The sequence below is a fragment of the Pollachius pollachius genome (genome assembly GCF_949987615.1).
Source record: "Pollachius pollachius genome assembly, chromosome: 5".
Lineage (NCBI taxonomy): Eukaryota > Metazoa > Chordata > Actinopteri > Gadiformes > Gadidae > Pollachius > Pollachius pollachius.
In genome coordinates, this window is record NC_136938.1 from 13510968 (window position 1) to 13525541 (window position 14574).

At 45.4% G+C, this 14574-nt stretch overlaps 2 protein-coding genes across 6 annotated transcripts in view; both read right to left on the bottom strand.

Moving 5' to 3' along the window:
- Nucleotides 1–188: 188 nt before the first annotated feature.
- Nucleotides 189–3132, bottom strand: pabpn1l (PABPN1 like, cytoplasmic). 3 transcript variants are annotated; one of them, XM_079737428.1, is made up of 6 exons: nt 3012–3132; nt 2448–2571; nt 1844–1911; nt 1665–1771; nt 1349–1436; nt 189–1032 (listed from the first exon to the last, which is right to left on the bottom strand). In XM_079737428.1, the coding sequence occupies exons 1-6, from the start codon at nt 3084–3086 to the stop codon at nt 706–708; spliced, it is 789 nt and encodes a 262-aa protein (XP_079593554.1). In that variant the 5' UTR covers nt 3087–3132; the 3' UTR covers nt 189–705. The 3 variants fall into 3 exon arrangements, with proteins under 3 accessions (XP_079593554.1, XP_079593555.1, XP_079593556.1); XM_079737429.1 differs by having other exon boundaries at nt 2448–2568; nt 3012–3122; XM_079737430.1 differs by having other exon boundaries at nt 709–1090.
- Nucleotides 3133–3864: 732 nt separating this feature from the next.
- cbfa2t3 (CBFA2/RUNX1 partner transcriptional co-repressor 3) overlaps nt 3865–14574 on the bottom strand; it is a 43498-nt gene continuing 32788 nt past the window's right edge. For 2 of the 3 annotated variants that reach the window (XM_079736437.1, XM_079736439.1), the window contains exons 7-12: nt 14273–14358; nt 12654–12891; nt 12353–12421; nt 11593–11646; nt 9430–9620; nt 3865–9048 (exon numbers count right to left, since the gene is read on the bottom strand). In XM_079736437.1, coding sequence (XP_079592563.1) covers nt 8686–9048; nt 9430–9620; nt 11593–11646; nt 12353–12421; nt 12654–12891; nt 14273–14358 — 1001 coding nt within the window. In that variant the 3' untranslated portion in view covers nt 3865–8685. The remainder of the gene's footprint in view (nt 9049–9429; nt 9621–11592; nt 11647–12352; nt 12422–12653; nt 12892–14272; nt 14359–14574) is intronic. The other variant, XM_079736438.1, reaches the window with a different exon arrangement.

The window sequence follows — 14574 nt, forward strand, 5'->3', positions numbered from 1 at the left end:
ACTAATGCATGTGTGAATCCTTCCAAAGTCTTATACAAGAGTCAAGATAAATAGATTCTTTTTATTTATGATTTTCACTTATGCAACGTAATCTGGTAAATTAAACACATGAGAAAATTATATACAATATAAATTACAACACGGTCAGCAATACATTCGCAGCAAACGTAAAAAGACACAAAATGGCGCCGTGATTGTCACATGCGCTTGCGGTTGCAGCCATCGACATGCTTGCAACTCAAAACCTCTGCAGAGGACGTCCTGACTGACATGGCAGAGCCAGGCACTCGCTAGATGCTTGCATCATGCATAGCGCCGAGAGTAAAACACAAAGCTGGAGGTTAGCACTATGGAACAGATTGGTCTGGCTCACCGTCCCGTAACCAGCCACCAGACGGACCCCAAGCCCATGGGTTCCCGTCCTCGGGCCTACGGCACAGGACATTAAAAAGGTCAACATGACCCCTGTGGTCACATGTCCAGTAGGTGGGGTGGGAATGAATGATTAACCCCACATTTTATCTGTGCATTCCGCCCCCCCATGACGCAAGACCTCCTGTAACCCAGCCACCACTGGAATGAAGACAGTTCATAAAAAACAAAAAAAGTCACTGAAGTTTTTGAATCCTCCACATTTCTGTGACTTCACGCCACAGTAGCCCCAAAGTAGCACTAATGCTAACCCTAGCACTTATAACGCTAATGCTAGCGCTGCTGGGGGTAGTGGTGGCCGCTTGGCCCTGGGCCACCCTCCTCCGATGGGGGGGTGATAAGAAGGAGGCAAGGGTAGCGTTTGGAGGTTTGTTCACGGTACTCCGGGGGTCCCCACTGCCGCTTCCCCGCGGGGGGCCCTCCATAGTAAGGGTGGGGCACAGGGTGGGGGGGCCGGGCCGACTGGTAGCGGAAGCGACCCTGGAAGCCGTTGTGATAGCGTGGGGGGCGGGGTCCGCGCCCTCTGGAGCGACCACCACCGCGGGGCCCGCCGCGGTCTGTGGTGCTTATACCTGGCATGTTGGTCCGTTTGGGCATCACCTGCAGACCAGACCCACAGCACGTCACCAAACACCTCACTACAGCACGAGGGTTGGAGCTAAGGAATGAGCGTGTAACGTTAATGTTGGAAATAGGCACCTTCTACTGCAGACATGCAAACATTTTAAGCGAGGCAGCTTTTTAGAGCACACCCAAGGGACTTTATGATTAGCCATTTGTTTATTGCCGAACAAAATTGTCAGTGACTTAAAGCACTTATGGAAAGACAATGTCTACTTAAAGTTATAAAGAACCATGGGGAAACCATTGAACTGCAGTTAATATCAAATCATTATCCTAAGTAAACGCCACCCACCTTGAGCACCCTGCCCCGGAACAGAGTCTCGTCCAGACCGATAGCGCTCTGGACCGAATCTCTGTCCGAGAACTCGATGTAGGCAAAACTGGGGTGGCGGAAAAAGAGCACAGAAGAACTTACAGATGACCTTGTACTGTAGCATTGATATGAACGTTTGACGTGCGCATGCCACTTGCAATACCAAACAGGTGTTCCAGGCAGTGATAAATTAGCGACGAGGGTAAGATGGTTGTGGGTGGTGAAGGCCTGGACGGGTGTGGTTAGGGTTGTCGAGGGTAGGGGGAGATGATAGGATGGTATAGGATAGACCCACCCCTTTGGGTGTCCAGAGAAGCGGTCACATAGTATGGTGACCCTATTGACAGGCCCACAGCCATTGAAGTGGATCTCCAGCTCGTCTGCTGTTGCGCCATAGTCCACCTGGGAAACAAAAACACGTTAAAAATAAACAAACTACAGTTCTGCAGATACAAGGTCTTAGACAGGTCTTACATTTCCTACGTAGACGGACCGGTTGTCCGCGTCGATCCTCTCCTCGTGGGTCATGTTGTAGAAGAGCCCTGACCGCGGGGAACCACACATAGACACACAGAGATGAACATCCTACCTTTTGGACTACCAAAAAGGGTGCCAAATGTACACTGGATTCCCGTCAATTGGTAACTTTATTTTTTTAAAGGAGGAAACGACAAATATGATTTCTGAAAGAAATTGAAGAACTAATAGGTGAAAAATATGCAAAGGCATGTGGGAGGGAGGTAGAGTTTCCCTTTCCATGGTGCACCTAGCTGGTTGTGAGTGGGCAGAGTTTAACACCCTTATTAAATAATTGTAGAAACATGTGTGAGCCGCTTTAGATCCCTAGCGATGCGACACAGGTGTTGGCCAAATGATGGACGCACGAGCAACCTCACCTGACTCCAAGCGACTTGGCTTACCATACCTGACAGAAACGTGCTAAAACGGTTCCATAAAACTGTATCGACGTCTATGCATACAGAACCGTTAACGATTCTTTGAAAAGACTCATTCTTGAACGCATGCAACTATTAAGTTGTTATGCGTGCGACCAGACACCCTTTCCCTGCCGTCTTACCGGGCTGGGGGCTGCCGGAAAGCAGCTGCATCTCTGCGGACTCGCAGTGCTCCTCCTCTCTCATCCTCTCAGCCTCTTCTTCCATCTCCAGCTCCAGCACCCGGGCCTTGATGGCTGCCAGCTCCTGACACACACGGTAACGCAATCTTAGACATAAACTAAAGCGATTTCAATGCAATAATCGAATCCGTCTCAGCCCGTCATTGATGAGGCAGTGTGTCACAATACTACTTAGTATCTGCGTATAATGCCTGACGAGAAATTTTGAGTTATAACGACACGCGCTTCCCCATGGTTCCAGTGTGGAAATGCGGAATGCTACAGCTGGACAAAAAAAAGACCACATCCACGATGCAGTGCGCAGGCGCTTCTTGTGCCCTTTAACCGAATACTTTTTGTCCTCGTCGCAACATGCAACAAAATTGACCAAAAAACGCCTTCTTAAAATGCATATATTTTTTTAAACAATGCTTAGTATTTATTATGCGTTAGTTTAACTCGGCATACAGATGTAACGACAAAAGTGACACCACCCTCGAAAATCCCGTTGAATAATAGACCTACCGGGTCCTCGTTAAAATATCCCCCGCCATCCTCGCCATCCAGGTAATCGAATGTCTCGTTGTTTTCCATCATCATTATCACAGTTCCAACATGATACCTGTCCAAACAACTTCTCTGCAACACCGCTTCTTGCTAAATCCTCTCCACACAAAAATAAAAGTTTTGGGTTTTTTCAGCAAAACACTTGTACGCTTGTCACATACCGCAGCAAGCCAGCACTCTGATCTTCTTACGAGAGCCAACTTACAAACGAAGAGCTCGAGGTAAATAATGGACGATGAGGAAGTATGCTAAACTCATCATTAACTGCAGGGTGCTGCTGATTAGAATCACCTGTGCGCATCCATTGGTACTGCTGATTGGTCGATTTATACCCGGTGGTGACGTTTAGGTGACTTCTTCACGACAGTTAAAAAGGGCAAAGAATTTATGATAACTTGCTTTAAATGATAACCTTTACATTAGGCTAAAGGAAGACAATGTCATACATATGCCAAGTTTAACGGTACAATATTATATTAATTGCTTTGCATTGCTCATTCGTCTATGTAGAAACTATCCCGCCGAACTGATGTGTGCAAGGTTGTGAATGTAGCCTAGATATCGATTTTGAACACAGAGTTGTAAGGCTATTAGATATTACACTTTTAGTTAAGCCTTGATTATTAAATAAAAGTTCAGGTTGGGTGATTGTATGTTTTCAATATGAAAACATAAAATATGTTTTGAAACATATAAGTCAATATGTTTTCATTAGGCCTACATAAAATGACCAGACAAGGGCATGGTTAATATTTGATTTTATATTTTAATTACACAGTTACATTGTTCATCACAGACATAAACCTGAATGTTTTACAGCTTCACACATCCAACGGAGCCAACAGTTAAAGAGCGCTACGAGCCACAGGGAGGAAAGCATGCAAGAAATAAATAATAAAAATCAGATTTTAATTATCTGGCACAGTTCACTTAATCTAAAAATAGTAACAGGACCCTCAAAGAGAACGAAAATCGTTAAAGCGCCAAACTTTCCTAAAGTAACATTATTCATTTTTTCTGTAATAATGTATTGCACAATACAGTTTATAATGCTTCCTACACTCAGAAAACCAGGAGTTTCCTATTAACGTGGTGTAGAAACAGGGCCGCCCGGAGCCATGGCTTTAGGGAAGCGCTGTCCTTCAGGTGCTTTCCTGACACCATATTGAGATCCATACAGCATGGGATCCTTACTTTACAGGAGACATGGCGCCACTGCACCTTAGAAGCGCTCAGAGTTCATTATGTATACATAAGTTCGGGAAATCAGTCAGTATGTCACACATGCGTTTTGCCCTTATGTACTGTATATTAGAAAAATCTATATTGAACAAATAAATAATGATTTGAAACCCTTTCGGATGGATTTCACAACAGAGCCATCATTATATGCTCACCATCTGAAGTATTTTCACAAAATGAGGGAGAAAGAAACACAACATGACATAGTTTACCCAGCACAAATCTGGTTGGCTTGGTAATCAGGTGGTCAAACAGGATTAAACCTGAGGGCAGGGACAGATACTGAATGATATAAAGACAGGGTAGATGCACTTTCTACTGTGTTTGCCGTCTGACCTCAATGTATGCGTCTGAATGCTTAACCATCACACGGAAGCCATGGATAAAAAAAAAGAAAAGAATAAGGAGAGGAAGAAGGTATTTTAGCTTTTGGTTGGATTTTGGTCATTTGTAAGTGGTCATTCATTTTGGCATGGTTTGGTTGACGTGTGGGCAGAGTCTCCTAAGACAGGGATGTGTACACGAGCGATGGGATAGTGAAAGGAATTGTCATGGTTTCAGGCTGTAGACGCACTCTGTAGGTCGCTACCACCTCTTTTTGTTTGGCTATCATTTACACGCATCTGCTGTTCAACTGTTTACAGGATGTTTCATTAAAGCTCTAGCGTTTTCAAGTAGTCTTGTACATAGACAGAGAAAAACAAAACGTCATCCACACAAAATCACACTCAAAATGCATTTACTATTTCTCTGCAGAGCCTCGTCATGTAAGAACACCCCACACTGGGAGTTAAACAAAGAGAGATGGTACTCTTCGTTTTTCCCTTTAGTATTAGTTTGAATACTTCCTCCAGTATCTACAACACAAGCAGTTTGATTAACTTGGTTACTCAAAAACTGGGCTTTTACCCTGGAATGTTCTTCCCCCATGAGCTCTGTGTGTGTGTGTATTCCAGACACTTTGGTTATTTGGCATAGACATAAACATCTATCCTCGTTATTTCTGGTCTGACAATTCACATCACATCAAAATTGAGCTGTCAATAGCAATGCAGTGGTACTTTGGTCTGTGCTTGTATTGGTTTTGGACTGTAAATGTTATTGTGGACATTTGGTGAATGGGTGATGCGCATACAAACACAAAAATATTTACGTAGCATATGCTATATCGAGAGTGTATTCCAAGACCAAAACCTGTTTTGTGGGTCGATAATAAAAAAAGCAGAGATTGTGACATTTGATAACTAATGACAATTCCTTTCAAACGCTTCGGAAAACACTGTTCCGATGAATCTGGGTTTTGTCCCCAGTTTTAGCGTATGTCCACCCATCTGTGTGTCCAGCCCAGCTTCAGACATCCAACCCAGGGAGACCCGCGCTGGGCCTGCTGTCTGGCCTCAGGAGGTAGCTAGTGGTATGGGACTATGGAGGAGAGGCTTCTCGGAGTGGTGGTTTCATCAAACCCAAAGGGACACAAACACAGTGACAAATGATGGCTAATGGTCAAAACAAACCAAACACAAAGACACACACAGTACACCTATATGAGGATCCTTCCTTGTAACTGGATGTGAATGTTGGTGAAAATTAAGGCGAGAGAGCAGTCACATAAAGGGATATCATGACTCAAGCTTTAACCTCAAACCGCACATTGTATGTTGAGTAATTTCTTGAAACTAGTATGGTTGGTTAATTGATTGGACTGTTGTGATGGTGTGGGGAGTTTTGTAAGAATGGAGCCGACAGATATTTTTTCACGGTGCCTTCTTACCAGGTTCTCACGCAAAATAGCCAGGCCTGAGCAGACGGGAGGCATCGCGTGTCATCGCCCGCACCCTCTCTAGTTTGCACTTTTCTAGTTGAGCTTACAATTTTGTCAATGGAAGGGCATTCAATTAGAAAATGAAATTCCCCACAAGTCCGTATGGTCGCCTGTACTCACAGAATTTAGATTGTCAAATAATATGGCCAGATGCACTCCACACTACGCGCTCATTTGCATAAAGTTAACTGAAGTTAAACTTTAGTTCCGCCCCCTCATTTCGCTTCAAGCCTTCCCACAATCTTTTGCCCAATGAGATATCATGTCCAATTCAAAGTGAATGTGAGGTATGGCCAATTCAACATCATGTTTGTTTGTGCCGGGTGTTGCACAATAGTTTTTTTTGGTGGTATTATAGTGTTGCTAATGCCATTTTTCGAGGTTGTTATTCAATCAAACTATTGTCATGTAATCTGTCATCTACTGTTTCCATTCTCGTTTAGACTATAAAGGGCAACGTCATTCATTTAAGATTTCCCAGGGAGCAACTTTTACACCTTCCTACAACCTTACAATTTCTAAGAAAAAAAAAAAATGTGAAAATGCTTACACTAAAGAAAAATGCTGAATTTGAAAAGGAAATAAAAACTGAAATGTGAGAAAATCATTAAAGGTTTCTGATATTTGGCAAACACATTTTTTGGACCTCTTTAAATACTATGTACATTCACATGAAGTAACTGATGTTGCTTTAAATATATTTATATGTATCTATATTATATGATACCCTATGGGCAGTTGCTGAGGTACCATTCAGTAGCTGAATTAGTTTCATATTGCACCTCTGTCCTCTCATCCTCTTACAATGCGAGCAATACAAAATATTCTACAAGAGGAGGAATTTCATCTCATTAATATAGATACACCAAATCAAACAATAAGTATGTGAGGCTTCCCTTTCATGAAAGAGTCTTCTCGATCTGCTTTCACAGCTGAGCCCGAACCAAACAAATAAAATAACTGATAAGAAAAATAAAAGGAAGTGAACAAAATTAATTGTCTCTCTGGAGTCAAAAGACGGCAGCGCTGGTGAACGTCAGCGACACAAGACATTGACCAAAAAATGTAATGAGAAAAGTGAGGGAGAATATCTACACAAAGGTTTGATCCCTTTCCACCCAACTGCTCAGAGGCGCGGTCCAAAGCTGGGGTAAGGGGTCGGGGTTGTATGACTGGGGACGACACGGGAGGTAGGAGGACTATAGCGGAGAACCAAGTCAGTCGCTTACTTTTACATGCTTTGGTAAAAGTGGGAGACAATGAAAGATCTCCTTTTTCAGCGTAGCATTATAAAAAAGAAAATGTCAGTCAACTTATAAACAAGAGGTTCCACTTTTCCATCTTCCACTCTTTGCAACGCTTCCTTTGACAAAAGGGTTTGTTTTTAGTTTTTTTGGGCAGTTCTCCGCCTTACTACTTCGACAGAGCAGCCTTTTCATTACTATCTTTTCATTTGGATTGTGTTCAAAAAAAAAAAATCAACATCACAAACACTGCAGCCGGCCAGCCTGCAGCCATCTTCACGCCAATGTTCTCCGTGTTCTCCAGCACTGCCGTACTGTCCAAGTAGGTCAGACACAGTGCGTCTCTGATTACAGGACTCACTGGCTCTCCTATGCTGGCCGGTCAGCAGAGGACGTGCGGTTGACGTTTGGTTTTAAAGATGAGTGCTCCTCCTTTGTCCTTATTTTTCACTTTGGCAGTGTAACACAAAGTTTGGATCATCGTTATTATTATTATTCTTTCTTTATTTTCATTATATTTGAAATCATTTGGGTTCACCTTGGTGTGGAGAGGTCTGGTGTCGATTCTTGGCTCACTAGCAAGGTAGTTGATAGCTTAAAAATAATTTATTATCATTATCATCATCGGCAATATCGCTACTAGTCTTCCTTCAGAATATTTGGAGTTTTCTTCACCGAGATCCCTTAAAGCCAAAGAAAGACATTTCAGATCGATATTTAGTCGAGTCTCTGTTGAACCTAATATCATTTCAAAGACTGTCTCTTACTTATCTCCTTACAGATGCCATACAGGAAGTGCCAACACTAAGGGGGGAATAAATAGCTAGTGCACATGTTGGTTTGGGGGCCTCTCTGACACACATTCTCTGGTGCTGAATTAAAGGGCTGTTCTGTCCAAGTGCTTCTTGATGTTGGCTGAACTGTGAGGAAGAGTGTCCCCTGCGCCAGGCTATGGTCTCACTATTATCTTCATGGTATTTTACATAAAGACTCATATCATCTGCGAACCAGACGAGGTGAGGGAGAGCGAGCAGTCTGTGGCAAGAGCTGTAGGTGTCAGCGTGTGTGTGAGGAGACGGAGGACGAATCTTGGACCAGGCAAATGTTCTCAACAGAGCTCTCTCCAAGAGGAAGGGGAGGATGGAGTCGGAGGCACGGGGAGGGATTAGTAGTGAATTGAGAAGGGTAGAGGGGGCTGTGGGTTCCTCTGTTTGGTTTTCTATGGAGTGTGGGCACTGTAGCAGCCGTTTCTAGAGGGGCACACAATGTGGGGGTCAGCGGGGATGGTGGTCAAGGTCCGGGGTTGTAAGGGGGAGGCTTGGTGTCAGCGTGAGGCGGCGTCGAGCAGTGCAGGGGTCGCGGGGGTGGTGGAGCGCGAGGCTCCGCTGGAGCTGCTCTCTTTGGGGCTGAGGGAGACAGACGACAAGGTGCCCTGACCCACCAGAGAGAGGGTGCCCTGGTGGGCGCTCTCACCGTGGGAGGGGGGCGCTCCAGGGTTGGCTGAGGTGGCGGAGGAGGAGGGGGTGCCCAGCGGGACAGCGCTGCTCCCCGGGAGGCCCTGCAGGCCCTTGCCACACACGTGGTGGTGCTTCTCCCAGTCCTTGTGCTGGCAGAAGGAGCCGCAGTAGCGCGCGGTGTTACAGCCGCTACACGTCTCGCTGGCCTTGCGCCCACAGTTCCAGCAGCTCTGGAGGGACAGTGGGGAGAAAGAGGCAGGGCTTTGGTAAAGACATGGCTCCCTGCTGCCAGAACGCTGCCCCGGAGAAACCCCCGAATCAGGGGAGAGGAGTTTGGTGTTGCTACCGGCGTTGTTGTGTGTTTGTGCAGCTGTGGTTTTGTATGTCGGAATGTTTGTGTGCATGTTGTGTTTTGAATATGCCTGAGTGTGTCTGTGTTGTATGATGTATTTGTGATTGAATATGACATTTGATATTTTTGAGAATGTATGCGTGCCTTTGTCTGTCTGTGTGTGTGTGTATCTTTGGGTTTTTGTGTTTGTTGGCGTGCATGTTTTTGTGTGTATGTGTGTGTGTTTTTGTATGCATGTATGTCTGTGTGTGGTGCTCACTTCACTGGAGTCCTCCTGCTGGTTGATGACGGTCAGAGCGTCCTCGGAGGCTTGTCTCTTTGCCTCTGCAAGGGCTCGCTCCATCTTAGACCGCTCCGCCGTGATCATATCATGGGCCTTTCTCTCTGCGTCCGATACCGCCTTCTGGAGCTCAGACACCGCCTGCCGCTTCACCTCATTCACTGCTTCCTCTGGAGGGTGGAGAGAGAGAGAGAGAAAGAGAGAGAGATAGAGAGAGAGAGAGAGAGAGAGAGAGAGAGAGAGAGAGAGAGAGAGAGAGAGAGAGAGAGAGAGAGAGACAGAGAGAGAGAGAGAGAGAGAAAGAGAAAGAGAGAGATGGTTTGGGGGGAGGGAGAAAGAGGGAGGGAAAGAGAGTGGGAGGATAAGTTGGAGAGGAGAAAAGAGAGGTGGGGGGGAGGAGAGATATATAAAGAGAACGAGAGAGGGTAGAGATGTAGAGAAAGAGATAGAAACACAGATGGAGAGAGAATAGAAGTAGAAAGATGGAGGAGTAAAGGGGGGATGAAGAAAACGAAGGAGTAAAAGATAGAGAAAGAGACAGGTTAGTTGCTGACATTATTCAGCGTGTCTAAGCACCCATGGTGTTCCACTTCCCCGACTAACAGATGTACATCATCCAACATGCAGGCCCTTCTGTCTGATTGAGATAGCAGACTTTAAACATTCATTCACACATCCAGTCACACTCCTCCTCAAAGCCGACAATAGCACATGTCTCCTAATCGCTGCTTCCTCCATTTTGGATCTTCAGCCAATGTTCTGGGATTTCTGGCTTTCATCACTCATAACTGAGTATTACTGAAGTTTGGTGATTTTAAAGACTAACTGTGGCACCCCAAGTTTCAAATCAACATTAACAGAGGGGGCTAAGCTAGTAGTTACATTTAGAATTATTTCTGTTACATGAATAGGTAATTATTATTTTTGAGCCAGAGCCATGCTTACCACATATATAATAATACATATATAACAATATATGGCCAACTGAGCATAAAATAACAACACATTTAAACAACAGTATTTTTTTGGCTCAGGAATGACGACCGAACCTGTCTAATTGTCTCATTCTGATTTCTCTTCCTCAACAATTCCAGCGGTGTGTGTTTGTGTGTGTGTGTGTGTGTGTGTGTGTGTGTGTGTGTGTCTGTGTGTGTGTGTGTGGTTTGCATGCCTGGTTCAACTGAAGTAGTTTGACATAGATAACTCTACACACACCAACACACACCAACACGCACACACACACACACACACACACACACACACACACACACACACACACACACACACACACAGCTCAGTAAGTTTCTTCATTCTGTCTCCTTCACCCTTCATTTCCTCCTCCCCCTCAGTCTCCCCTCTTTCTCTCTCCCTCTCTCTACCCTTCTGTACTTTCTCCCCCTCTGTCTCTCCCTCTCTCCCTCTCCTCTTGTCTCCTATTCTATCTCCCCTCTCTCTCTCTCATTGTCTTTCTCCCTCTCTGTCCTCCTCTCCCCCTGTGTCCCCCTTACCCCACCCCTCCTATGTCCTGTCTCCCTCTGTCCTCTCCTTACTGATCAGGATTAACGTGTGCCTCAACGATTGGTTTGCAAATTTAATTAATTCTTATCAAGGAGACGCGGCAGCAGATGCTGGGGCAATTAGTGCTTAATGGAAAACACGGGGGCAGCGATATTACTGTTTTAACTCTGCTGGGGAGGGCTCCCATGCTCTGTTCACTGCTTTATTATGAAGCACTGTGGTCTAACAGCAGGAGCCACAGCAAAGAGAACACAACTCGCTTTAATTACACACAGAGAAGCTTCCAGAACCGGCCCTGACCAGGCATTCGCAAATAAATAAATAAAAATATATACACACTCACAGCCAAACTAGCATATGCTAAGTACACCCATGCTAATATAAGCTACCACACACCCACATGCTTATGCACACACATAGTAAAATACTAACACAACAGATACAAACTAACTCCTCTCTCTCTCTCTCTCTCTCTCTCTCTCTCTCTCTCTCTCTCTCTCTCTCTCTCTCTCTCTCTCTCTCTCTCTCTCTCTCTCTCTCTCTCTCTCTCTCTCTCTCTCTTTCTCTCTCTCCCCCTCCCCCTGTGTGAGGGGTGAGACTGGTAAGGCGAGGTGTGTAACTCACCCTGTTTGTGCTGGAGATGTTTCAGTGCCGGAGAGAGTGGGATGCTTGTCGTACCTGCAGGAAAACATAACTGCAATTAAAAGAGTGCAAATGCAGTACAACAGCAGGGGTAGAAACTGAGTAGTACTGAACCCTCCTAGCACTAGGGCCTGGGGGAGGACATGGAGGAGGGTCGGGTCATGCCTGCTGAGAGACATCTGGTCGGCCTTGTGCTTTGTACCGTCGTACAGGCTGGGTTCTTAAACTTGTTCCTCTAGGGGTCCAAATGAGAATTTCCGTGTGTCTGTGGGACGCAGGCGCACACTCAGAGAGTTTTGTGTGTTGGAAGGCCGAGATTCTCCTCCAACGATCCTTCACTGCCACTTTCAGACCAAACCAAGTCGGTAAAATGTAATTTTCCTCAACAAGTGGCACTGGATCTTTCAGTATAAAAATTCAGTAACACTTCATAAACTAATATTGTTAATATATTTTGTATATTATAATATAGCATATGGTTTTGTATAAGGCTCTCCCAACCTGATTCAGTTGAATAATTACAAAATATTATTATATTTAACATAATATGGTGGGGATAAAGAAAAGAAAGAACTGAACTGGTTGTTAACTAAACCAGTATGAACTGATTCGCTGCTGTGGGCGACTGAATTCACTGCCGTTATAGCTGAAAGGTTGTTTTGGGGTGGGTATGGGTACTGGATCAGAAAGATGTGACAGTTGGTGTCTGTGGGTTTCTGTGTTTGTGTGCGTGTGTTCCTACCAGATTTCCTCCAGATTTCCTCTGGCAGGTATCCCGACACAGGTCTGTGGAGGAAGTCTCGGTGGATCTCTGAAATAAGCATTCAGTATACACTAAGTCTACATTGCACACATACTAACACGCAGACACACACAAACACACAGGCACACATTCATCACGCAGAATGATCACACATTGAACGCTTACACACAAACAAACACACACTACCAGTGCCCGGCAGCTACTCATCATACAACTACAGCTACTGCAGTGCAGTACATGTGTATGGAGAGGTTGTGTGCGAGTGTGTGTTTGAGTGTACCTATGGCAGTTTGCGCATCGCCGCTGTTAGCTGTGTTCAGGTTGGGATGAGGTAGAGGAGGGTGAGGAAGGGTAGGAGGGCGGTGCTGTCCGTTGCTCCCACCTTTTTTCATCTCTTCCACGTCGCTATAGCGACGGATCCAGTGGTTCATCTCCTCACGGTCCGCCTCCTGGCAACGGCGCAGGACGGTCAGTGACCGCCGCGTCTTCTCCACCATATCCATGATGCAGTTTAACAGCTGCAGGAGGAGACGGAAAGGGACATATGAGTAGATTAATGAGGAGAACAAGACAAAGTCAGATGGAACAGGACAGAAGGGTAAAGGGAGAAGACAGGAGGAAGAGAGATAAGGACTTCTATTAAAAGTGATGATCTTACAGTTGTTAAGTGTGTGATCAGGACAAATGTAACATAATAATTACATCTTTACAATTTTGTATAGTACGAGAATACATTCCAACAGGCATAACAGCTATGATCTGCTCTTCACCCTTCCTCTCTCTTTGTTCTTTCGGTAAGTATACTCTTCTTTCCTCTTGTCCCTCCACTAAAAGCCCTAAACCTTACAAATCACTGTTTTTGGCAAAGAATAGCTTACATTTAGCCTGTTTCTAATTGCCATTAATCTTTCCCTCCCCTCCCCTCTCTCATTCACACTCTCTCATTCTGAGTGTATATTACTTCTCTCGCCATCTCTCTTACCCTCCTCCCCCTCTAACTTCCTCATCCCTCTGTCTTTATGTCTGTATGACTGTATGTATATCTCAGTGTTGTGAGTAGGGAGAGGGGCCAGGTTGAGCCAGGCCAGACCTCCATGAATGCTGCTCTTGTCTCAGCTGATTTCCCCAGCTGGAGTCTCTCTCCTCTGGGCCCCAAACACCACCTGGAGCGAATGCTGTGGGTCAGGCTGTGTGTGTGTGTGTGTGTGTGTGTGTGTGTGTGTGTGTGTGTGTGTGTGTGTGTGTGTGTGTGTGTGTGTGTGTGTGTGTGTGTGTGTGTGTGTGTGTGTGTGTGTGTGTGTGTGTGTGTGTGAGAGAGAGAGAGAGAGAGAGAGAGAGAGAGAGGGAGAGAGAAAGAGAGAGAGAGACAGTTCTGCTGCTGTCTGAGAGAGAGAGAGAGAGAGAGAGAGAGAGAGAGAGAGAGTGTGTGTGTGTTAACAGAAATGTTTGTATGTAGTATATATCTGTCTGTGTCTGTTTTATTGTGTGTGTTTCCCACCATCTGTCTATCACAGTCCCGCTCAGCTGTGGCCGGAGCTCTGCTGTCTGTCATCAACTACTGACCCACTGATCCACAAGAGGGCTGCAGCCCCTGACCTCACTACCCCTCACTACCAACCCCCCTCACTATCACTACCACGCACCCCCCCAATCACTCAATACCCCTCAATACCACTACCACTATCACTCACTACCAATCCCCCTCCCTACTCACTGCCACTCACCACCACTACCACTTACCACCACTACCCCTCTACTCACTACGGCTCAATATCTCTCCCTACAATCACTGCCCCTCCCCGTCGCTCACTAGCACTCACCACTACTAGCGTACCCTTCTCAAACTCCTCCCAGCAGCATTAGCATTTGCATGATTTATTTTCCAGTGATGATGCGTACGTTATCAAGGTGCTTCCATTCCTCAGCCCACTCGCGGTCCGTGAGCCTGTGGTCGATGACTTCTTCCTGGCGTGCCCCGTGCACAGCTACATCACAAGAGCAAGGTCAACTGTTAGTTACTTCAAAGTCATCTATCAATTAGTGGCCTAAAAGGCAATGGTAGTTTTTCAATAAGTCCCTTAGAAGTGAGATACTTAACCAAACTAACTTAATCATTAGTTACTTAATTAGTTAGTTAATCACAGTTAATCAAAGTGCATCAGCAAATCATAGTCTCAGCTACCGTGCCATTCATACAGTGA